The sequence below is a fragment of the Drosophila melanogaster genome, chromosome 2L, assembly GCF_000001215.4.
Source record: "Drosophila melanogaster chromosome 2L".
In the NCBI taxonomy this organism is placed as follows: domain Eukaryota; kingdom Metazoa; phylum Arthropoda; class Insecta; order Diptera; family Drosophilidae; genus Drosophila; species Drosophila melanogaster.
In genome coordinates this window covers 2,353,733-2,374,685 of record NT_033779.5, presented here as the reverse complement: position 1 = coordinate 2,374,685, position 20,953 = coordinate 2,353,733, and the positions used below count along the sequence as shown (strand labels likewise).

The 20,953-nt window shown below is 43.7% G+C and overlaps 6 protein-coding genes across 23 annotated transcripts in view; 4 read left to right on the top strand and 2 right to left on the bottom strand.

Moving 5' to 3' along the window:
• Positions 1-58: 58 nt before the first annotated feature.
• Positions 59-2,231, top strand: CG3609 (uncharacterized protein). Of its 3 annotated transcripts, none has more exons than NM_134831.3 (5): positions 59-197; positions 964-1,192; positions 1,261-1,552; positions 1,610-1,856; positions 1,916-2,231. In NM_134831.3, exons 2-5 carry the CDS (start codon positions 985-987, stop codon positions 2,174-2,176), a joined length of 1,008 nt encoding a protein of 335 aa, NP_608675.1. In that variant the 5' UTR covers positions 59-197; positions 964-984; the 3' UTR covers positions 2,177-2,231. The 3 variants fall into 3 exon arrangements, with proteins under 3 accessions (NP_608675.1, NP_001259931.1, NP_001188684.1); NM_001273002.1 differs by lacking the exon at positions 59-197 and adding an exon at positions 625-750; NM_001201755.2 differs by lacking the exon at positions 59-197 and having other exon boundaries at positions 949-1,192.
• A 930-nt stretch (positions 2,232-3,161) lies between these two features.
• On the top strand, positions 3,162-4,534 carry CG3597 (uncharacterized protein). 2 transcript variants are annotated; one of them, NM_134830.2, is made up of 3 exons: positions 3,162-3,638; positions 3,698-4,074; positions 4,166-4,534. In NM_134830.2, the coding sequence occupies exons 1-3, from the start codon at positions 3,260-3,262 to the stop codon at positions 4,415-4,417; spliced, it is 1,008 nt and encodes a 335-aa protein (NP_608674.1). In that variant the 5' UTR covers positions 3,162-3,259; the 3' UTR covers positions 4,418-4,534. The 2 variants fall into 2 exon arrangements, with proteins under 2 accessions (NP_608674.1, NP_001259930.1); NM_001273001.1 differs by having other exon boundaries at positions 3,162-3,644.
• A 14-nt stretch (positions 4,535-4,548) lies between these two features.
• Axud1 (AXIN1 up-regulated 1) lies at positions 4,549-9,341 on the bottom strand. 4 transcript variants are annotated; one of them, NM_001272999.1, is made up of 3 exons: positions 8,785-9,341; positions 6,473-8,411; positions 4,549-6,370 (listed from the first exon to the last, which is right to left on the bottom strand). In NM_001272999.1, exons 2-3 carry the CDS (start codon positions 8,363-8,365, stop codon positions 5,705-5,707), a joined length of 2,559 nt encoding a protein of 852 aa, NP_001259928.1. In that variant the 5' UTR covers positions 8,366-8,411; positions 8,785-9,341; the 3' UTR covers positions 4,549-5,704. The 4 variants fall into 4 exon arrangements, with proteins under 4 accessions (NP_001259928.1, NP_608673.1, NP_722800.1 ...); NM_134829.3 differs by having other exon boundaries at positions 8,958-9,341; NM_164480.2 differs by having other exon boundaries at positions 9,296-9,341.
• Positions 9,342-9,412: 71 nt separating this feature from the next.
• Rab5 lies at positions 9,413-15,544 on the top strand. 9 transcript variants are annotated; one of them, NM_164476.2, is made up of 6 exons: positions 9,413-9,625; positions 13,101-13,526; positions 13,594-13,714; positions 13,885-14,053; positions 14,117-14,230; positions 14,293-15,120. In NM_164476.2, the coding sequence occupies exons 2-5, from the start codon at positions 13,258-13,260 to the stop codon at positions 14,215-14,217; spliced, it is 660 nt and encodes a 219-aa protein (NP_722796.1). In that variant the 5' UTR covers positions 9,413-9,625; positions 13,101-13,257; the 3' UTR covers positions 14,218-14,230; positions 14,293-15,120. The 9 variants fall into 9 exon arrangements, with proteins under 9 accessions (NP_722796.1, NP_722799.1, NP_001259926.1 ...); NM_164479.2 differs by lacking the exon at positions 9,413-9,625 and adding an exon at positions 9,732-9,796 and having other exon boundaries at positions 14,117-14,226; NM_001272997.1 differs by lacking the exon at positions 9,413-9,625 and adding an exon at positions 9,732-9,849 and having other exon boundaries at positions 14,117-14,226.
• A 197-nt stretch (positions 15,545-15,741) lies between these two features.
• The window catches only part of eys (eyes shut), a 47,265-nt gene continuing 42,053 nt past the window's right edge, over positions 15,742-20,953 (bottom strand). Inside the window, exons 11-14 of one of the 2 annotated variants that reach the window (NM_001032399.3) lie at positions 20,186-20,917; positions 19,864-20,106; positions 17,755-18,255; positions 15,742-16,996 (exon numbers count right to left, since the gene is read on the bottom strand). In NM_001032399.3, coding sequence (NP_001027571.3) covers positions 16,809-16,996; positions 17,755-18,255; positions 19,864-20,106; positions 20,186-20,917 — 1,664 coding nt within the window. In that variant the 3' untranslated portion in view covers positions 15,742-16,808. The remainder of the gene's footprint in view (positions 16,997-17,754; positions 18,256-19,863; positions 20,107-20,185; positions 20,918-20,953) is intronic. The other variant, NM_001272995.1, reaches the window with a different exon arrangement.
• CG9967 (uncharacterized protein) overlaps positions 17,330-20,953 on the top strand; it is a 48,596-nt gene continuing 44,972 nt past the window's right edge. For all 3 annotated transcript variants that reach the window (NM_001272994.1, NM_001014461.2, NM_134825.4), the window contains exon 1: positions 17,330-17,608. The gene's annotated coding sequence lies outside the window, so the exon portion shown is untranslated. The remainder of the gene's footprint in view (positions 17,609-20,953) is intronic.

Genomic DNA, 20,953 nt, shown 5'->3' with positions numbered 1-20,953 from the left:
GTTACCGAGAAGCGTGAACAACGGCATGTTTAGCTGGTACACCCACCATATTCGTCTATAGCTTAATTGTCTATTAAATCGCACGCATCGAACTGTTATTCTCGTCGGGTGCACAGCAAATTGTTTATAAATAGAACTGTCGCGCATAAAAAACAACAGTGGAAAGTTTTATCGTTTAGTTCTGCTACAAGCTCAGCGTAAGTTTTTTTTCTTTATTTTGTACATATGTGTGTATACATGTGTGTGAGAGTTCAACTATAGCATAATTATAATCAAACTCTGAAAGAGATATAGCTTAATGTTATAAACTAAGTACTACCCGGCTTATTTAACCAAAGAATTCAAATTATTTGTCGCCATTTGGAACCGTACAAGTAAATACATACATATGTATGTAGAAAACGACATGTAAACTGATCGATACACTGATAAAAATTTATATTCAAGTGAAAAAGCTTAAATCAAATTTATAAATGGATGTGAAATGTATTTTTATATTTCTTTTAAATATACATAAATCCATACACAAAAACCCAACTAATAAATTGTTGATATTGAAAAGGAAATCATCCAGAAATTAATCAAGAGAATTAAAATGTTATTTTTGTAATAATCTTAAAAGCTCTGTGTATCAGAGCGAACGTGACAAGTGTTTTTACTTAATGAGGAAACTATTGGCCAGGAGAGGAGGGCTCGTTCGATCAGTGATAACTTTGAATTCCCGTACAGGTGGCATCCAGAATAACTCAAGTAATGCTCAAACAAGGTCAAACTCAATAACATTGTGAAATAGCACAACTACTTCTGGTCGATTTTCATTCAAACAATTGGAATGGGATAAACTGCCGGTGGGGAGTGAGATAAAGCGTTCAATTCTCTCGCATTATTTCTGATAAGGAGGGCTCTCTGTGGATTCCACCCATATTTAACTAACAATCCACTCGGCTTGCCACTCATTCGCAGCCCGCTCCACAATCCAGCAACATGTCGAAACTCATCCGTTGGGGAATCGCTTCCGCCGGCAAGATCAGCGAGGACTTTGTCATCGCCCTCAGCACCCTGCCCTCCAGCGACCACAAGGTCCAGGCTGTAGCCGCCCGAGCTCTTGATCGCGCCCAGGAGTTCGCCACCAAGCACGGCATTCCCAAGGCCCTCGGAAGCTACGAGGAGCTGGCCAAGAGCACCGATGTCGGTGAGTAGAACTTAAAGTTCATAAACAAACTGTTCAAAAAAATCTTTAAAAAATGTAATTATCCCCAGATGTGGTCTACATTGGCACCCTGAATCCCCAGCACTACGAGGTCGCCTTGCTGATGCTGAACAATGGCAAGCATGTTCTCTGCGAGAAGCCGTTGGCCATGAACAAGAAGCAGGTGGAGGGCATCCTGGCCGCTGCCAAGGCCAACAAGCGCTTCTTCATGGAGGCCGTGTGGTCGCGATTCTTCCCCTCGTACCAGCGCGTTAAGGAGCTCATCTCCAGCGGACAGCTGGGCCAAGTCAAGGATGTGGAGGTCAACTTTGGCTTCCCTATGCCTCATGTCGACCGCTTGCAGTGAGTACACAGATCGTTCATAGAATAACAATTACTAATAGATCACATCACTTAAAGGAAACGCGAACTGGGAGGCGGTGTGGTCTACGATCTGGGCATTTACACCATCCAGGTCTCGCAGTGGGCCTTCCAGGAGAAACCGGAGAAGATCGAGTCCAAGGGAACCCTGAACGCCGAGGGCATCGACGATGATGTTAGTGCCACCTTGACCTACAGTGGTGGGCGCACTGCTCGCATGCGCTTCTCCTCCAAGGAGAAGTTGGGAAACACCGCCGTTATCAAGGGCACCAAAGGACAAGTTACCGTACGTAATCTAATCGATCGTGATTGAAGAGTAGCTAATAGTCTAGTCTTATCTACCAGCTGATTGACTTCTGGTCGCCCAACAAGCTCATCGACATCGATGGCCAGGAGAAGGAGTGGCTGCCTCCCAAGGGCAAGTACGCGACCAACTACGCCAACTCCGAGGCCATGCGCTATGAGGCGGAGGCAGTGCGCCAGTCCATCATCGCCGGCGAAGTGGAGAACAAGAACGTCACCTACGCCGACAGTTTGATCTTCGCCGAGATCGAGGACACCATCCGCAAGCAGATCGGTGTGCTGAACAAGTACGATGAGCAGTAAATATAGATTATATAGATAAACGTGTAAACCTAACATAATAAACAGAACTTTTTACAAAAAATATATATTTCAAATAATTATTTTAAACGAAAGCAATACATTTTAAAGTCCTTAGCAAAAGTTGGACTTACTAAAAGTTGGACCCCCTGTTGTATTTTTTCAATGCCCCACTCTAGATCAAGGATTAGCAAACAGTGCGATAAGGGGAGCTATTGATTGTGGAACGGCAGCGATGACATTCCCACTAGGTCGAACTGGGGTGTTACTAAAGTGCCTGACTTGGCAGAATTCCCGATCACGTTTCTGCCGCATGATACCGTCTTTTAATTTAGGGGCTGGTAAAAAAAAGCGCAGGGATTCCTTATCTCAGGGTTCTCTAAAGTCTACCCACATATCTCTAATATAGATTATACCACCAAGTCTGTTCTAATTTATATTACTTTTTTAAAAATTCTTAATATTCCTATGCTAATTTTTGAAAACCATCTATAAGCTTTTTAGCTCTCATTATTATCTAATATTTGAATGTTTTGTACCCCAACTGTACTTTTCACAAGTTTAATAGTCATTTTGTAGATAACAGTCAAAAAAGGGGGCTCGTCTTTGTTCTGAGAGATAAGATAAGTGCAATTGCGTAGAATAGTTCTATAGTACTTCATAGCAAGGGTTCTTTAGAGATTCGAAAACCGTGTGATCAGTTTGGAAACACTACGGGCCTTAGCAATAGAAACAACCTATGGTTCGGAGTCATCAAAAAGGATAAGGAAAATGGATGGTACAAATTCGGAAAGGTCTACGTTCTATAGGATTTATAAGAAAACGAGAATCGTAGCCCGAAAATGCAACTATAGAGCGCCAGTGTGCGGAACTGGGTGGTTCCTTATCAACCGGAATGCAATGGAATACGAAAATTGCAATGAATGCAGATGCCAGGGACTGATAGGAGACCCTCGGGACTAGCACTCAGTATCATTATCATGGCGTCAGTAGCTGCCCGGACACGGGCCCGCGCGAGACTCGACTCGTCGAAAGCAGAACGGATACCCACATAGCATTCAGCACATCTGGAGTCGTAGCGTCGCAATGCAGAGCCAGGCGAATCTGAACTGGGGCATCGCGGCAGCGGGCAGGATAACGCAGGACTTTGTCACCGCCCTGGGAACCGTGGAGAAGTCCCGTCACGTAGTGGTGGCCGTGGCCGATGTGGATGGCCAGCGAGCGCAGCAGTTCGCCCAGAGGAATCAGATACCCAGGCACTACGATGGTTTCGATGCACTGGCTCTGGATCGAGAGGTGGAAGTGGTGTATGTGGGCACCCTGAATCCATTCCACTACGCTGTCGTCCATCTCATGTTGGCCAGGGGTAAAAACGTGCTCTGTGAGACTCCCATGTGCTTGAGCGTGGAGCAGGCCAAGGAGCTGTACACGTTGGCCGAGCAGCGTGGAGTGTTCCTCATGGAGGGTAATAGTATCTATAAGCCCACTAAACAGAAGTAGTAGTTGTTAATGGTTTGCTTTCAGGCATGTGGTCACGCTTCTTTCCTAGCTACGATCGTCTGAGGGAACTCCTGAAAAACGACGTCATTGGGGAGGTAACCCAGGTTAAGGTACAGCACGGTTTTCGCCTGGCCCATATGGAACGGGTGTGCAACCGATCTCTGGGCGGTTCGATCCTTATGGACATCGGCATCTACGCCCTGCAGCTGGGTCAGTTCGTTTTCGGTGTATCTCCCGTCAAGATCCTGCCCAGCGGCACGCAGCTCAACAAGGAACGCGTGGATGTGCAGATCGACTTTATGCTGGACTATGGCGATGGTCGTCGACTGGTGGCTCTAGTAACCGGACTAGAGAATCTGGAAAACGATGCCGTCATCACGGGCACCAAAGGCGAGATTAAGGTGAGCTTATCTCCGTGTATTTCCGGATCTGACCCCTGGATCAGGGGATTATCAATGCAGCTGTCGTAGCTCTACTGTGTACCTCTTCCAGCTGTCCAATTACTGGTGCTGCACCCAGATTAGCCGCTCTAATGCTCCTCCCGAATCCTGGCCTCTGCCGCGGGCCAAATTTGATTTCCACTACACGAACACCTGCGGACTGAGATACGAGGCGGAGGAAGTGCGTCGCTGCATAGAGAAACGCCTGCTCGAGAGTCCCAAATTCACGCATGCCGAAAGTCTAGAGTTAGCAGCCATTGCGGATGAGATCCGACGGCAAATCGGTGTGGTATATGATGTGTGAGCTGTGAAGAAGTCTTAGTAATTAATAAATAATTGAATTACATCATCAATACTTGTTACAATAACCAAGTTGAATCTACAAACTATCTTTAAAATACAATGATACTTCATACGACACAATCCTGATATTTCGTATTCAATATTTATTTAAATAATTGCAATTATTTTTTCGTTTTTATTTTCCTTTTGTCGTTATCGAGTTGCATATACGTATTTCTACATCGTACTGCATGTTGTGGTTGTTATTTTTTCTGTGTATTTCGCCAAGTGTTGTTGGTTCATTAGGCCTAATACACTAAGGGCCAGAAATAAGGAACTTAAGAGCTAAATGAATACTTAAACGCAGCTAAATCGAGGATAAATCTACAAAAGTATGTAATCAGATTGGCTTCACAACTAAATGCAAAATGCAAAACACAAAATCGGTTAACAAGCGATTTCAGTTAAGCTGGGCTAAATCAGATTTGACACAGAATGGTAAGGAAAGGGTTTTGGGGCTCTCAGCTCATTAAATTCATTGGAGCAACGCAAGTAGTAACGACGTTAGAAAGTTTCCTTCCTCAATTTGTTCGTTTTAGATTACAAAATTAAAGTTGAGTAGGAAGGGAACTTGATTTTGCGAAGTGAACTTAACTTAAGCAACAAAGTAACTAAACTACAGTATGTACTTAGAGACTAACTCGAATTTAACAATAAAATGATTTATACAAGGCGACTTGAGTCCGATTAGATGACTCTCGCCGCTACTGAAGAGGCCTCCTGAAGTCGATGAGCGACGCCTACGATGTGTATTTTGATTACTGCCACTGCTAATCCAATCCATTTGCAGTCCAATCCATTTCCAGCCAAGCCCGCCGCCGCCTTAAACGTAATGAAGTCTTTTGCTGTGTAAAATTGCTATAAAAACTATTCTCAGCTCTCAGCTGCCTCCTCCTCGGGTTTCGATTGAAGGGTGGGTGTCTCTTGGTGCTTTGCACAATTCTCAGGGAAATTGTTATGGCAACAAAGGGTACAATTTCAGTGGCTCCAGAGGCGAAAAAGTTTCACTTGGGCAACAAAATATTGGTGTCGTTTTACATATTCTTTAACTTAAAAAATATAAATTTAGAAAACGGTAAAAGAGACTAAATATATGTGTTATATATAAACAAAGTAAAAATCTTAAAAAAAAATCAGGATAAAATCGACTTAAAGCGATAAAAAAAAAAAAAAAAAAAAAAATTAGCCATCAATTCATAGTCACTGAGAATTGCCCAAAGTAGCGAACCCGAAAAATCGATTTTGTAATCTAGGAGGACTCGCTTGTCGCTGGATGATGCTGTTCCAGCGGCTGGCGTGGCTGTGGGGCTGATGGAGGAGCATGTGGAGCCGGCAATGCCATTGGTGGCAGCTTGTTCTCCACCACGGCGACAATGGGCGCTGGATTCACGAGCGGCGGGGGCAACGCCTCGAAACTCATGCATCCTCGCTGCTGCCCGTCGTCCACAATGGGCGGTGTGTCGATAGAGTCAATGGTGGATGCACTGGACGAGGTCCTTCCACCGCTCAATCCCTCGGAGACGGCCACTAATGCGGCTGTGGTGTTGCGGTTGTGCTGCAGCAGATCGTTGATCTGTGAGAGGCGCGAGGAACTGGCGATCGGTGTGCTCAAACTGATAAATTCATTACCACTGGCCGTTGCAGGAGAAGATGATACAGTGGCTGGCGAGGCTGTTGCTGAACCAACTGGATTGCCCACAAGTCGTGACGGCGAGGCTGAGGTGGAGGCTGCGGTCATGGAGACAGCGGTGGTCTGGTAGGGAACGTTGCTGGAGGCGGTGGTGGTTGCATTTCCATACGGCGGCACCGAAGGCACCGCACAGGAGCTATACGCGCACGAACTGGGTGCTCCGGGGGCGACAGCGACGGCGGGTGACGCCGAATGCTGCTGATAGGCGGCCGTATAGGAAGTGATCTGTGATGGACAATCGATTAGCTTACTTCATGTTTAAATAGAACCTTATATACAGATGCCACCGTCAGTATTATTTAATACTAATAAAAAAGTTTTACTAACCTGAGTGCTGCCATAGCTGAGCGACTGATATAGTTCTCCGTACGAGGGCGTGGCATTGGAGCCACTAGCAAAGAGTCCGGAGTCCAGGCTGTCCAATTGGGCGTAGCCCGCGTAGCTCTGGCTCTGCGCTTGCTGCTGCTGGGGTATCAACTGGCCCGCAGTGGGCACTCCTGGCTGCTGTACCTGCTGTTGATAGTAGCTCACGCTGCTCTCGGGTGTGTAAGCTGGTGAAGCGTAGCCGGAGCTGTAGTTCGATTGCGTTTGCAGGAAGTACGCGGATGTTGAGCCAGCCGTTCCCACCGGGGAATAGCCAATGGTCTGTTGGGATGGTTGCTGCTGTTGCGGCTGCAGATGTCCTCCCTGGACGCCTTGAACCGAACCCTGTCGCTGCTCGAGATCCAACCGCATCACCGTGTGGATATAGTGGGTTCGCACCCTCGTGGGATTGAACTCTACCCGGCCAACTGTGTTGCCACAAGCTTCGCGAGTACATCCGCAAGGAAACATGGCTCGATCTACTTGACATTTAATGCCCGCCTGGCTGCAGGCACAAGTCTCCGGATCGCAAAACTCTCTGCAGGAGCAGCCGCACACTTCCCGGGAGTTTCTGATATCGCGGCATTCGCTCTTCTCGCTGGCATCAATTTTGCGCACGCCCGCCGCTTTCAGCAGTGCCCTTCTCTGCTTGGGCGTCACCGGCTGTAGGAAGCCATTGGAACCGTCTTCGGCATCGGAGCCACTACCCTCGCTTAGGTAATCCTCCTCGGACTCCTCGCTGTCGTCACTGCTGGAACCCCGAGGCTGGAGTTCTTGGTTCTGGCTGCGATGTGCCCGCCTCAACTCCGCTGCGTGCTCGGCCAGGGTCATCGTCTTAAAACCTACATGCCTTGCACCCATGCCCAAGGTGCATCCGCCCGCCGTTGGTACACAACTGAAGCCCTGTTGTCGTGGGAAGTAGAACACCTTCACCTCGTCAAAGTTGATGGAGCGCTTAGTCCGCTTCTGGGGGGCTACTGGAGGGGCAGACATGTCGGGCACCAGATCTATAGCATCGCTTTCCGAATCTTCGAGTCTCCGTTTAAGGTTGGACCTTATGGGCTTCGTTTCCACCTTTTTCTGGATTTCCGGCTCGGCTTCTTTCTCCGCCTGATCCTTGAGTAACGCGGAGGTTTCACTTCCTAAACCAGAATCAGACCCACCATCTCTAAGCTCATCCTCTTTCGGTTTGGCTGGCTGGGCAGGCTCCAATGATGCTTGGTTGTTGGACACCACCTCCGCTGATCTGGTGGCCATTTCCGTCTCATTGTTCAACTTCAGCCAAAGAAGTTCTCCACTGGTGTCGACCTCCTCGTTTGTGGTGACCGACGCGGAGTCAAGAATGTTGTCAATTGCCAGTGGGTCCTCGGAGACTGCGTCGGAAGCTATTGAAGAGTTAAGATCCGCATCGCCTAGTACGATTATCTCATTATTAGGATAGTTCTCCAGCTCAAGGAACTGCTCCTCTAGTTCGGTGTCCGCCGGGCCGTGAGCAAAGTCCGCCAGTTCATCATCGAGCTGCTCAAGCGGCATGGGTAGGGAAGCCAACGCCTTGGCTTTCGCTGCGTGCACCTTGCTGGCGTCAATTATGGAGGTTTTGATCTGCCTCTCGATGTCGTCGTCGTCATCGTCCAGGTGGGGAAATATTTGCAGCTGATGCTGCCGCTCCTCCGGTTCGCTCTGATTATCCTTGTGATCCAGATGCCGCTGATCCTTCCTTTCGCCTTCGTCGTGGGCAGTTAGGCTGGTGGTCCCCTCCCTTTGGCCGGCGGCCTTGTTTCCTGATGGGCTAAACATATTGGAGCCGCTCGCATTTTTTTGTATGTACGTAAATATTTTTTTTATAGGACTAAACATGCTATCCGTGTCGAGGTCCCTAGATCATTGAGTGTCCTTTGGTCATCTGCAAGAAAGTAGGAGGAAATGGTTTTACATAATGTTGCTTGGAAATTTCCTTCGCAGGTAGCGAAAACGTATAGATCAGGTGTGTATGTACAGTGTCCATTCGAGAGGGAGAACTGCCGGGAATGCGAAACTTTATTTCTGAGTAAATTAATTACACCTGTTTACGTTTCGTAAGAGCCCCTGACCAGGTCCTAGATCCAACAAACAAATTGCCAAAAGCCTAATGAGTGTACCTTTTACAACTTGTGTAAATATTTAGAAATATTAATTTAGCTCAAGTATTAATTTTACTGCTCGCAAGAAATCAATTGTTTTCTGTGTACGTGTAATGGTTTAAAAATATATATCTTTCGCTTTAATGTTCCGCTCACTTGTATGTTCGCTTTTTCGAATGAGCACTGTGCTTGGATGGGTGTGCGTGTGCAGAATCCTTTGAAATCCTGGATCCCCGAGAATTTCGCACGCTAGAAAGGAGACCACCCGAAAAGTAGACATACCGCTAACCAAAATCAATATTGATTAGCTTCTTTTTTTGGGGGCCCACCTTTGCGCTTATATTTTCGCAGCCAAGCCAACGGCCGGACTCGCAAGATCGGTGGGATTTATCCTTTTTGCAATTTGCGTTGCAGCTGCGATAAAAAACTGAGAGCGAGAGAGATGACGAAAGACGCAACTGTGTGCGTGTGTTTGTGCAAGTCTGTGCGAGTGTGTGCGTGAAGGAGGCGAATCAGGACACAAAGGTCGGTATTCTTTTATTAACACAATCACTTTACTATGCGCCTGGCAACGCCCAAAATTATGATTTATTTTTTAAAACTCATTTCGCACTTCCGTAAACTTTTTCTTAATTTTTCACTTCTTCTTTTCTCGCAATGTTATTACTTCTTCTATTCAGTGTGCCCGTCGCTGGACCCCTGCAACATGACAACAGTCCTGCACCGATCCAAATGTACTTAAAAATACCAGGCAAAAATTGATAAAAGTGTATACGATAGAGCGTGATAGATAAATGTGACTCACTAGTAGATGGTGCGTGTATTTGCTAAGAAATAATTCAGAAGAAAAATTAAAACAAATTCACCAATGGAGCCGGTTCCTGCAAGCTCATTGATTACATAAATTCATAGTAAGACAATTATTATGTAAAATATACCCGTTTTACGATTCATTAGTTGACTCGTGCAGCAAAGAAATATGTTTTGTATATTCACGGTAAGAAATGTTTATATTAAAATTTTATTTATATTGTGTAATATGTTGGTCCCACTAATCGATAGAAATATGTATCGTTGGTTGGAGCCTCTGCTAACGAGCAGAGCTTAGGATATGTTTGGCATATTCCAACAGTCGTCCTGCGGTCACACATAAAATTCCAAGAAAGTTGTAAGTTAAGTTTACTAATAAACCAGGCGATAATTTCGCTAGCCATTAGCAAGGCAAGGAAGCTAAAAAAGACAAAAATCTTTGGCAAATCAATGGTGACGTCGCCCAGGAAGTTAATCGACAAAAACACGACCTGCGACGCGACGATAATTTTGCGAGAGGCGAGTCAGTCGCTATCTATCTCCCTCTGCGCTCGTTTCGTTTCGTTTCTTGGGGCTGTTTTGGGGCACACAATTGAAAGGAAAAAACGTAAATGCAAATGGTCAACTGGTCTCCAAGTGCCGCGTTTAGAAGAGTGCGTAATTCGGCGGAAAGTCGAGTGCTTTTGCGTTGTTGTTTTCGCTCACCCCTCGTAATTAATTAAGAAAGTTGTGTAAAATTTTTTCGCCCCGTCCGCCATAGTGCGAGTGTAAGAGCGAGCGCGATAGATGGCCCTGAATTTTGGGTGCGTTGCCCATGAGAGTGGGCGCTAGAGCGAGACGGCCGTACGACCTGCTCCAAGTGCAGCGTGCACAGTGGGTCGCAAGGCCTAAGATAGTTCACGAATCTAATTGTGAAGAGATAAAGAACACTGCAGGTGCACTCTGGTATGGAGTAAAGCTGGCAAAATCGGATCTTGGCCCGCATTATCACCCAATTTATCAGCGCTTTACACGCCAAAACGGATCAAAAATCGCGGTTCTTTGTTCCGCCTGTTTTGCGTCTTTAGTTATGAGAGAGAGTGTGGGTGTGTGGTGTGTGTGTATTTATCGGCAATCCGTTCCCTTATCGTGCAAGTTTCTCAAAGAACTGTCTTTGTCTCTGATGTTTCTATAAAGCCCAAATGTAAACAAAAACGCATCCTTCTATTTGTTTATTCTAGACCTTTTCGCTCGCTTTGCAAATGGAAGACCCGCATTTGTCAAGCTATACATATTTACGGAGTGATGTGTGGTGTGACAGTAAATATAACGCTAATTGTATTCTCCGTTTTCTAGACGTGCTTCAAATATGCGTGCTGAGAAAATTGCACTTGTTGACTTTTCGAGTGAGGCAATTCCACAGTCAAGCTCACGTGAATAGGGCCATGTTGATATAATGAAAATGTTTTAAGTTTCCAAAGGTGGATTTAAAACTTAATTCATGCTTAAAATTAAGCACAAGCTATGTGGACGTTCTTCTTTATTTCATATTTATATTAAATATCTTTAAAATCTAACATAAGATTTGTAACTTAATTCCACGTATTACAGCTATTTGATTGATAAAGGCTGTGGCTACGTATGGTTGTTGTTCTCGCTCTCATTCTCTTTTTTGATTCACTTGCATTTGTATTAGTCGCGTGAATGACGCATCGTCAGCTGTTCTAAAAGAACCGTAATTTCCTGAACGTTGTTTTATATTTTATTGAATTTTCCGCAGACGGGCGCGAAAGTCACTCCTGTTGTCCAAGTGACTTTAAAGTTTAATAAACCGCATTAATTACGGTTCGAATTAAAATTAGCGGTGAGTTATTTACTGACAGCTGTCCGCTTCTCAAGGAAAATTTTGCATTGGCTTAGTGAGACACACTGCTTGTTTTAATTAAATTTAAAGTGCAGTTTTCGTTTTGGCTTAGACGCAAAAAACAGCAAAATACGTCATTCGCTGGATAATGAAAAGTAATTGTAGGCGAAATTTCTTTATCGCAATGAGAGTGCGGTTTTCGAAAAGAGAGACCAAGTTGTCGGCTTCTGTATGTGTGTGTGACTGTGCACTTGGCTCCAAAGTCTCCGGGAAAAAAACAATTGAATGATCGGAAGGGAGGGGGAGAAACAAACAATTGTTGACTGACTGCATTTTTAATGGCAAAGAGAGGGCCTGCATATTTCGCTCTCTCCCTCATTCCTTGTTAATTTAATAACGCCGCACAGCGTACATGTTTGTCACGCTTTTACTTTCTCCACGTCTCCCCGTTAATTTATTTTGCATTGATTTTTATCACAGCTTCCGCCCTCACTCTGTGAATTCTCTTCGCTCTGCGCTCACTTCTCTCCACAAAGTAAACAAGACTCGTGTAGAATTCCATACCCCGATCTTCGTAGATTTATCTCCACTGTACAGTCTGGCTTCAATGTGTTAATTAATTTCTGTCGGAATTCTGAGATTCCCGTCGTCGGTCATAAAAACGAAAAGCATGTGAACGATACTTTGTGAAGATTTGAAAACGACTTTAGCTTAGTTAATATATGCAACAGTAAATATTTTTAAACAATTTTAATGATTACTCTCTGTTTAAAACGATATCTTGTTTCGGGATCAACGTATCTGTGGGACATCGGTAAAAGTGTAGTGGCCAATGGGGCGTATGATTCATAAAAGTGGCACTGATAACAAAAATACTGTGAATGCCACACGCATTACCGCTGAATAATGCGAGGCGTCCTCTGTGTTATGTACTATTATACACATATGTACACAAATTCACCCGCCCTCGAAATATTTTCCACCAGAAAGTGTGTGAATTATCAATTGCGCGGTAGCCCCTAGAGGAGCTGCAATAAATATCTTTTACGATAACTTAGATTTCCCGCACAAGGGACCGATAAGAATGTTGTAGTTTCGATTACTTGTAAACCCCTTATCTGCCACGAAGAAAGGGAAAAACAATAATTGCGCCTAGAAAGCGCATATAAGGTTTCCCCTTTGTGTTTGCCAAAGTATTTTTAGTTGTTGATGGATTTGTATTTGCACATGTAATTAAGAATGTTTGTGTTTGTGGATGTTTGAAGCAGTCACGCAAGGAATTTTCTAAACACAACTCATAACATTGAACATCTAATCGTGGAACAATTGCTTTCACTGATTTTCCTATCACAAGCTTATCAGTACTATTATGTTGCCAAGTGACACAAATAGTAATGATATGTTTTCGGATGTGTAACACTTATAAATATAAATATAAATAAACTAATATAAGCTCTAATGTGAGTTTTTGTAGGGCGTACTGCTTTCAATTTCAATTGAATTTATCAGTGACCATTGGCAGACGCTTCCCTTTTCCTCTGTTTCATTTACTGATGGAAAACGTCGGCTTTTTGTGCATATTCTCGGATATGTACATATTGAACTGGGCTTGTCGACGGCGTCATTAAACAAACAAAGGCGCCACACAATCATCTGATGGTTTTATGTGGGTTTTATATTCATCCACATGGGCAGCATGTTTTCAAGGGGACTGAGTTTAAGCCCTAAAAACGTACCATTATGGCAGAAGAATTGGAAGCACTCAATTTCGTTTTTATCCGTCTCCATTATAAATATGTACATTATTTGTATTTTGCAGATTCCGCATCCACACTCAGCAGCAATCTTAGCAGAAAGACTTACTCAGCAGAAGAGGGAGTGAGTTGCAGTAACCGTCCGTAGAACCAAATATCAGTTGCCATCTCAGAGGAGGAAGAGCGCATCCACATTCGCATCCGATCCAACCCGAACCGATCATGGCAACCACTCCACGCAGCGGCGGTGCCAGCGGCACTGGAACGGCGCAGCGGCCCAATGGCACCTCGCAGAACAAAAGCTGCCAATTCAAGTTGGTGCTCCTCGGCGAGTCCGCTGTGGGCAAGTCCTCACTGGTGCTGCGCTTCGTCAAGGGACAGTTCCACGAGTACCAGGAGAGCACGATAGGTGCGGCCTTTCTGACACAGACTATTTGCATAGAGGACACTGTCGTTAAGTTCGAGATCTGGGACACGGCTGGCCAGGAGCGGTAAGTATCGCTGGATAGATCACCCAACTGAAAGCTTCATCTGACATACTTATATTCGCTTTTGTAGGTACCACAGCTTAGCTCCCATGTATTATCGAGGAGCGCAGGCCGCTATTGTCGTCTATGATATACAGAATCAGGACAGTTTTCAGCGTGCGAAGACCTGGGTCAAGGAACTGCATAAACAAGTGAGTGTCAGCGGGGAAACTTGAATATCGTGCAGAGTGTTTTAATATTATAATCATTTATATTATTGCTCATGAAGTGCCTCAGTTCAATATTCTTAACTCGAGAAATTCGTTCACTTGATACGTAAATTATATTACATAAAATATGTATTAATAAAACTTTTTTCCAGGCCTCACCAAACATTGTCATTGCGCTGGCCGGCAACAAGGCAGATTTGTCAAACATTCGCGTCGTAGAGTTCGATGAAGCGAAGCAATATGCCGAGGAGAACGGGCTGCTGTTCATGGAAACCTCCGCCAAGACGGGCATGAATGTGAACGACATCTTCTTGGCCATTGGTAAGCTATAAGGAGCCGTCGTAAACGCTTCGAAAACTTTGCTAATCACTACCCCAACCACAGCCAAGAAACTACCTAAGAACGATGGCGCCAACAATCAGGGAACCAGCATAAGGCCGACTGGAACCGAAACAAATCGACCGACGAACAACTGCTGCAAGTGATGTCCCTTCGTAGGTAAGTTAATTGCGTTGGAAATACGGTTGCATTACTAACACAGTTTTTTTTTGGCTTTACAGAAAATGAAATTTCCAACGAGAGATTTGAAAAGTTTATGCTGATAATTATAAATAAAAAAATTATTTAAAAATTCAACAGAATCAGAAAGAAATACCTAAAGCCGGCTCTCGCAGGGGACGAATTTCATTTGAGAGCCACGAAACCAATAATGATAAAGACCACATAAGAATTATAAGCATTAAACAAAGGAGCTCCCATTCCCAACATAAACGAAAGTTGCAATTAAAGAAAGTTAGTTACAAATTCCCACACCCGATTTCCCCCATTACGCTCGATATCTGTCCAAAAAATATACAAGCAAACTGACACTCACGCAATTGAGCTAAAATATCAGTATAATTCCAACATAAACCATTTCAAATAACAACGCAAATTAATAATGAAAACTAAACATGAGAAGAAAGCGCAGGGTTTTTGGAGATTTCATCGTGTCGTAGAAAGTTTGAAATCGTATTGTATAAAAAAAAGAGAGAAACCCCGAAACCAACTAAGCGAGCAAAGAATATTTGTAAAGATTACATGTCGTGTAAGATTCTGAGCATTAAGTAAGGGGCAGATTCCAGTTGCAGTTGTTCTCAGCAGCGTTCCAAATAAAACAAACAAAACAAACAAACACCACAAGGAGCAAATGTTCAGGCCAGCGGCTGAAGATCCTCGCTCGCCTCGGTTTGTGGCAATGTGTGTGTCTCTACGGCTCCGGAGCTCGGACTCCAGATCCGGATACGGACGCGGATGATTCGACTCCGGGTCGCGGCGGACACGTGTGATAGTTGCAATTTATATAAATTATATATACACATATGAAAATGAAGGAAAACGAAAACCACAAAAAAAAAAAGAAAACCAATTATGCATACTTTTAGATTTTTTTATTTTTCAATTTCGCCTTGCGTTGAACTATTTTCCACATTCTAGCAACAATCGAAGATTTAATGCTACTATCTTTAAACGTAAACGAGAACGGAGATACTATCGTAATCCATAAAAATTAAACTTACATCTAGTATGCAATTAAGCGGAGAGGAAGTAAAGTGAATTAAAATAAATAAATAAAACAAATCGAACAACACAATACCGTAAACAACTTGTTTAAATCGTTCCACAAACATCAAAGATCCGATGCATATTTCTTTCCAATTCGTAATTTTTATGTTGTCTGTATGTATTTAAATTTAAAATTTATAAATTATAATAAATGAAAACATCGTATATACTTATATATATATATATATGACTGCGTATATACATATATGGTCATTCGATTTGAATCGACAATGAGCTCACAATCGCTTTTGTATTATGGGTTTTCAAAATATTAGCTCATGGCTTTATAAAAAAGGTAATTTAACTTTTTTTTAGCAGAGAAGTTCCTTTGCGGCGGAAAGACATTGGAAAATATGTTGCATCACCACTTCCCAAGACTCCCATGAAAACATAAGGCAGATTTTAGTTTATTAACTTTTCTAATTCCCATTTTTTTATTTGAAATTATAACTGATTAAGATGTCTCTCGAAATAAATACATACTTAACTTACAGTTTTGGTTACAATTTCCATTTGGTTTCGTATTGTATAATTGTTGTATATATATTTTTGTTTGTATCTTTCCGCTACTTGGTTTTCCATTTATAAGAATAATTATATTGTATGACCGCATGGATTTTCGCACGCGTCTTGATTTGTTGTTAGATTAGTCGACTTCGAATTGAGTTAGTTCAAGATAAATTATAGAGAGTATACGCTAACTTACTACAAGGCAACTAAATGGCTTCAATCAGGAGTGTTTATGCTATTTAACGTACAGGGATAACAAGGATTCGAATATCCAACTAGCTAAATTAGGTTTAATAATTTGAAAAACTTAGAATGACAGAAGCGAGGGCAGTTTTGTAGTCTTAGTTTAGAAAGTTGAAGATATAAGGAGAGATTTCGAGTTATAACACAAATGCTAACGATTGCATAACAAAAGGCTGGATCAACAAAAACAATATACATAGTGATAAGTTAAGTTGCTTTTTGGATCCTTCGTCCATAATCGTTATTCCACATGAAATATCACTTACGTAAGAGAAGTTAATATCTGTATCTGGTATCGGTATTTTCTAGATTTATCTCCTAATCTAAAATTTTGTCTTAGTTTTGCTCTTGGTATTGTTTTGATAAACCAGTTAATTTGTCATTTGTTTCCACGGTTTAAGTCTAAACATTGTCTTTTTTTCGTTTTTCATTTATTTCTATAAAATTTACAAAATTACGTTCATTTCTCGTCTTATTCGTCTGTCATCTTCTATCGATAGCTTTGCCCAAAAACTGTGTGTATATATTGATTCCGGCGAAGGAGGCTCCCCATTCGCCTGCTTTCCATATAAACTCGCTTATCACTTAGCTTACAAGTAGTGTTCTCTCTATCGTCAATTAGATTCCCAAGAAGTTTGCGAGTCCTGAAAGTCCAGATCGATCAAAGTGTTCCATAGACTTGTTACTCCGACTTTGTCCTTTCCTTTGATTTCGTTTCCTATACAGTAAGCGGCTCATCGCCGTGCAGATCACAGGATCCAATGTTCTCGCCCTGGTACGTCGAGAAGTCGCTGATAATCGCTGTGGGCTCGGCTCCGAACTGGATATCCTGCAGGCAGCCCTTGAAGGGATCGAAGAAGCGACCCTTTGTGCGCCTGCTCACCGAGTCCGAGTTGGGAAAGCCGCCTGTTTGGGATGCAAAGAATAGAGCATTTGTCAATTTGAACTTGAATTTGAATTTGTGCTAGTGCTGGACAAGGTGTAAAAGTGGCAGTTAACAGCAGTCTGTTAGCTGCCGCTTAACAGCATAGATTCATGTTTAATAAAAGATGAACAATTCGCTCAAGCTTTTAATGCTAAATTTCATTTTGAATTTAAATGAAAGGTAAGGAATTTATATATTAGGGTATTTAATTAAGTAATAATAGTCAGTGTATCTATTAATTTATGAACAGCTGATATGGCTTAAATACCTATCGAACCAACAGCCGCCCAAAGCAAACGAGTTGGCAGCCCAGTTAAAATCAGTGTTTATTCGGATCGCGAATCAAAAACAACTTGCGATTGAAATCGAAGTTCGAAAAGTTAGTTGTAGCTAACCAGCTTTGGCCAAATGGTATCAAAGAGACCTGGATCGTTGTGCTCCGGGTTTTCCCTTCTCAAGAACCGAATCAACCGAACCAGCTAAAGTGAACTGAATGTCTCTTAATTGTGCAATTGTTTGTTTAAAGTGCATGTGAACAAGATACGCTAATAAAAGTCTTCGGATCGGTGGTAAACTATAAAACTATAAAACCGGTAAGTCGATCATCATTATAAGTTTATGTCATAATTAATACAACGCTGTAATGGGCTTAGGATCACATAATATCACATAATGGGCAAGATTTTGCAAGCTACACCTGTTTGATAATATTATAAAGGTCATAAATAAATAGACTCACCCAAGTAGAAGACATCCTCGTAGCTAATTGTTGGCTCCTTGCTCGAATTCTTGCGCCTGCCCGCCAGAGTGCTTCTCGGCGTGGTCGAGCCCAGTGACCGTCCGCCCTCGGGCAATCGCTCCGTGAAGATCACCTCGCCGTCCAGCTGCAGCTCCAGCCTGGACCGGTCCAGCAGGACGCTGGTCCAGTGCCAGGCTCCGTCGGCTATGAATCCGCTGGCCGGAGCACGGACCGTGTCGTTGGTGCTGCCCAGGAGGTTGCTGGCCAGCTTGAGGTGGCCCGCCTCCAGGCCCAGGCCGAGGAACTTGCTCCTCTCGTGCTCGCTCCACAGGAGCAGTCCGTCCGGTTCGATGGTGGAGAAGTTCAGCGAGACTTGGATGGCTTCGCGGGGGCGGACGTACAGGGAGGGTCCCCGCCGCTTGTCTTTCATCGGAATTCGCGGCGGCGGCAAGATCAGGTAACTGTTGCCACGGAAGCTCGGCGTCGTCGGCTTGCTCATGGCTAGAAAAATCCGAAAGAGTCATAAGACATACATAATACTGCCGCGGGGAGGGAAATGGGGAAGTTGAAGTCGAATGGCGTTGCATTAAACATATTGCATGCGGCACATAATTAAATTACAGCATCAGCTTGCCGCTGCAGCTGCATTGTTCCTCTTCGTCGCCGTCTTTTGTTTCACTTTATGTATCTGAATCTTAATCTGAATCTTCATCTGCAGACCCTGATCTCGTTTATCAAACTCAAACCGTTTTCTAATGCACTACCAAGTACCTGTTCTTTGACAAGAAAAGCGCTTTTGGCCCAATCCAAAGAACTCACAACGAGTTGTATATTTAATTACTAAGAAAACAACAGAATGATATTTATCAAATGTTCAATTTGATCTTTTGTTGCCTTTTTCTAGTTGCACAGTGCTCACTTCTCCCATTTGTCAGCGTTTTCTTCAACTTCACTCACTTTCCAGTTTTTTCTGCCTATGAATCATCACGTTCTTCATCAGGTTCTAGAACTCGAAGCACACATTAATCTTTATTATCGCGCGGTTATTAATTTTCTATACACTTTTCCCTACAGTTTCTTCACCCCCTTTTATCATTTTGTCTATCACCTGTTCGCTTTCCCTGAGTTCTTGATTTTCATGGATATAGCTCAGGCTTTTCCTCGTATTCCTATTTTCTCTCCATTTTCCCTTCACCGACTTGCATTTCTTCAATTTCAACTTCAACTTGCTTGTGTGGCATGTTAATTCACAATTTGCTAATAAGTGAAAGGCAGACAGCTGGATGAATCTCCACATAAAACATTCGATGGATAAAGAAATAGCAAAAACGCATCTGCCGATTTCGTATAATCAAAAGCTTGTTTCGCAGATGGTTGATTAATGTTTCGCTTGGTGTCATTATAATTTTGAATAATGTTGCAGTGTGAGGGGATAATAAAAGTTTGAAATTACTGATTGGATAATTGAAATTGGCGCTGAAAGTTACAAGGAGTATTTTCTGTTTGAGCTAATAGGTTAGAACTTTGAACTTTATTTTTGCATATTATGCATATTAAATTGAAAAAAAACGAGAGCATTCAACTTTGAATCATGGCCAGTCTTAATTATGCCCCAACTCTATCCCCATTCTGATTATAGTGCTCTTTATTGCCATCGTTGTGAATCACAGAGCGCTAATTTTTGTGTTACTTTTTTTGGCCAACCAACTTCCTGACCCCGCTGTGCACTGAACCATCCAGAATCCAAATGCTGCTGTTAATGGTTATTTTCTGCTGCCGTCAATCTCTAATTATAATAATAATGTTGTTCTACTCGGCGGCTGCGAAACTTGTTTGGCCCAAAACTCCGCAGAACACCGCTCGCAAATTGAGATCAAAACGCAGAAAATAATAATACAATAAAAACATTTAAGCTTCTGTAGGAATTGCGAAAACCAACTTTTACTCGTGACACATTTTTTGCGAATTGAACTTGAAGCCGTGCGAAGATTTATATAACTTGTTTTTCTCCGCATTAACAAGATGTATTGCTATTATGTTTTTGGTTTTTTTCGAAAACCAACTGAATTATGAGCCGTGCTTGTGGTTATTGAACTTTTGGCCACTCACCAATCTCGCAGTAGAAGCCACCCCATCCATTTGGACACGAGCAGCGTCCACTTCTCAGGCATCTTCCATTGTTTTTGCACGGAATGAGCTTGCAGGTCTCCGAGTACTCGCATCGATCTCCTTTCGCGTACTCCGGACAGATGCAATGCGGCTGCAGCTTCTCGTCCAGCCAGCAATGTCCTCCGGACTCGCAGGAGTCTCCGCCACAAGCGGTGCCATCACAGTCTCGAATGTTGCGCGATTCTAATGGGGTTAGACGAATCATTTAGTTAATCAAGAATGGTGTCCTTAAAGGCTGTTGCTCATCATCAACAGTACGCACCCACAATGTTGGTTTCGTTGAGCACAATGCGAGTTCCACTGACCACCAGACCCCGGACACATCCCCTGAACGGAATCGGGAAACCGGAGATGGCGTTGTGCGGCAGCTTGGACACATCCTTCAGCCCGCCAATGTAGAGCAGTGAGTCGGGCTCGACGAGCACCTCAGCCGAAGGAGCCAAAGCCGACGAGGCGCTACCCTCCACCCACAGGGTCAGCCATCTTCCGCGCTGCGCCATCTTGATCTTGTGCCACTCGCCGATGGCCAACATGCGAACGCTCCGCACCACCGTGACATGATTGCTGGGCCCGGAAATCCGGAACTCCACCACTCCGCCCTGCAGCGATAGCGACACGAATCCTATCTTCTTGTCCTGATTGTTGTTCAGGGTACCGAAGTACAGAAGGAGGCCTCTTTCCGAGAGCGGGCGCAGTTGGAACTCGATGAAGAAGAACTGCACTCGATGGTGCTCCTCGAAGGACTTCGATCCCATCAGGGGAACTGGCGAGAAGCTGCGCTGCTTCTCCACCTCATTCAGCAGTTTCATCACAAAGTGGCTGCTGGGCGTGGTAATGGGCTTCGGGGGCATTAGTTTCTTGGTGAAGTTCCGGTAGCTGACCATTTGGGAGCGCTTAGCGCCCAGTTTATCCCCGCCATCGTATAGATATGGCCAGCGAACCGCCAGATAGGATCGTCTGCCAGTCAGGGATACGTCGCTCAGGGATCGAATTACTAAGGATTGAAGGGCAGTGAAGTTGTATAGCTATA

Excerpts from the sequence above, each read along its gene's own strand:
- CG3609 (NM_134831.3), top strand. The coding sequence starts at position 985 with ATGTCGAAACTCATCCGTTGGGGAATCGCTTCCGCCGGCAAGATCAGC. Across the intron at positions 1,553-1,609 it reads CCTCATGTCGACCGCTTGCA|GAAACGCGAACTGGGAGGCG; the intron begins GTGAGTACACAG and ends CATCACTTAAAG. Across the intron at positions 1,857-1,915 it reads GCACCAAAGGACAAGTTACC|CTGATTGACTTCTGGTCGCC; the intron begins GTACGTAATCTA and ends CTTATCTACCAG.
- CG3597 (NM_001273001.1), top strand. The coding sequence starts at position 3,260 with ATGCAGAGCCAGGCGAATCTGAACTGGGGCATCGCGGCAGCGGGCAGG. Across the intron at positions 3,645-3,697 it reads GTTCCTCATGGAGGGTAATA|GCATGTGGTCACGCTTCTTT; the intron begins GTATCTATAAGC and ends GTTTGCTTTCAG. Across the intron at positions 4,075-4,165 it reads GCACCAAAGGCGAGATTAAG|CTGTCCAATTACTGGTGCTG; the intron begins GTGAGCTTATCT and ends TACCTCTTCCAG.
- Axud1 (NM_001272999.1), bottom strand. The coding sequence starts at position 8,365 with ATGTTTAGTCCTATAAAAAAAATATTTACGTACATACAAAAAAATGCG. Across the intron at positions 6,371-6,472 it reads TCAGCTATGGCAGCACTCAG|ATCACTTCCTATACGGCCGC; the intron begins GTTAGTAAAACT and ends TGTCCATCACAG.
- Rab5 (NM_164477.3), top strand. The coding sequence starts at position 13,258 with ATGGCAACCACTCCACGCAGCGGCGGTGCCAGCGGCACTGGAACGGCG. Across the intron at positions 13,527-13,593 it reads GACACGGCTGGCCAGGAGCG|GTACCACAGCTTAGCTCCCA; the intron begins GTAAGTATCGCT and ends TCGCTTTTGTAG. Across the intron at positions 13,715-13,884 it reads TCAAGGAACTGCATAAACAA|GCCTCACCAAACATTGTCAT; the intron begins GTGAGTGTCAGC and ends ACTTTTTTCCAG.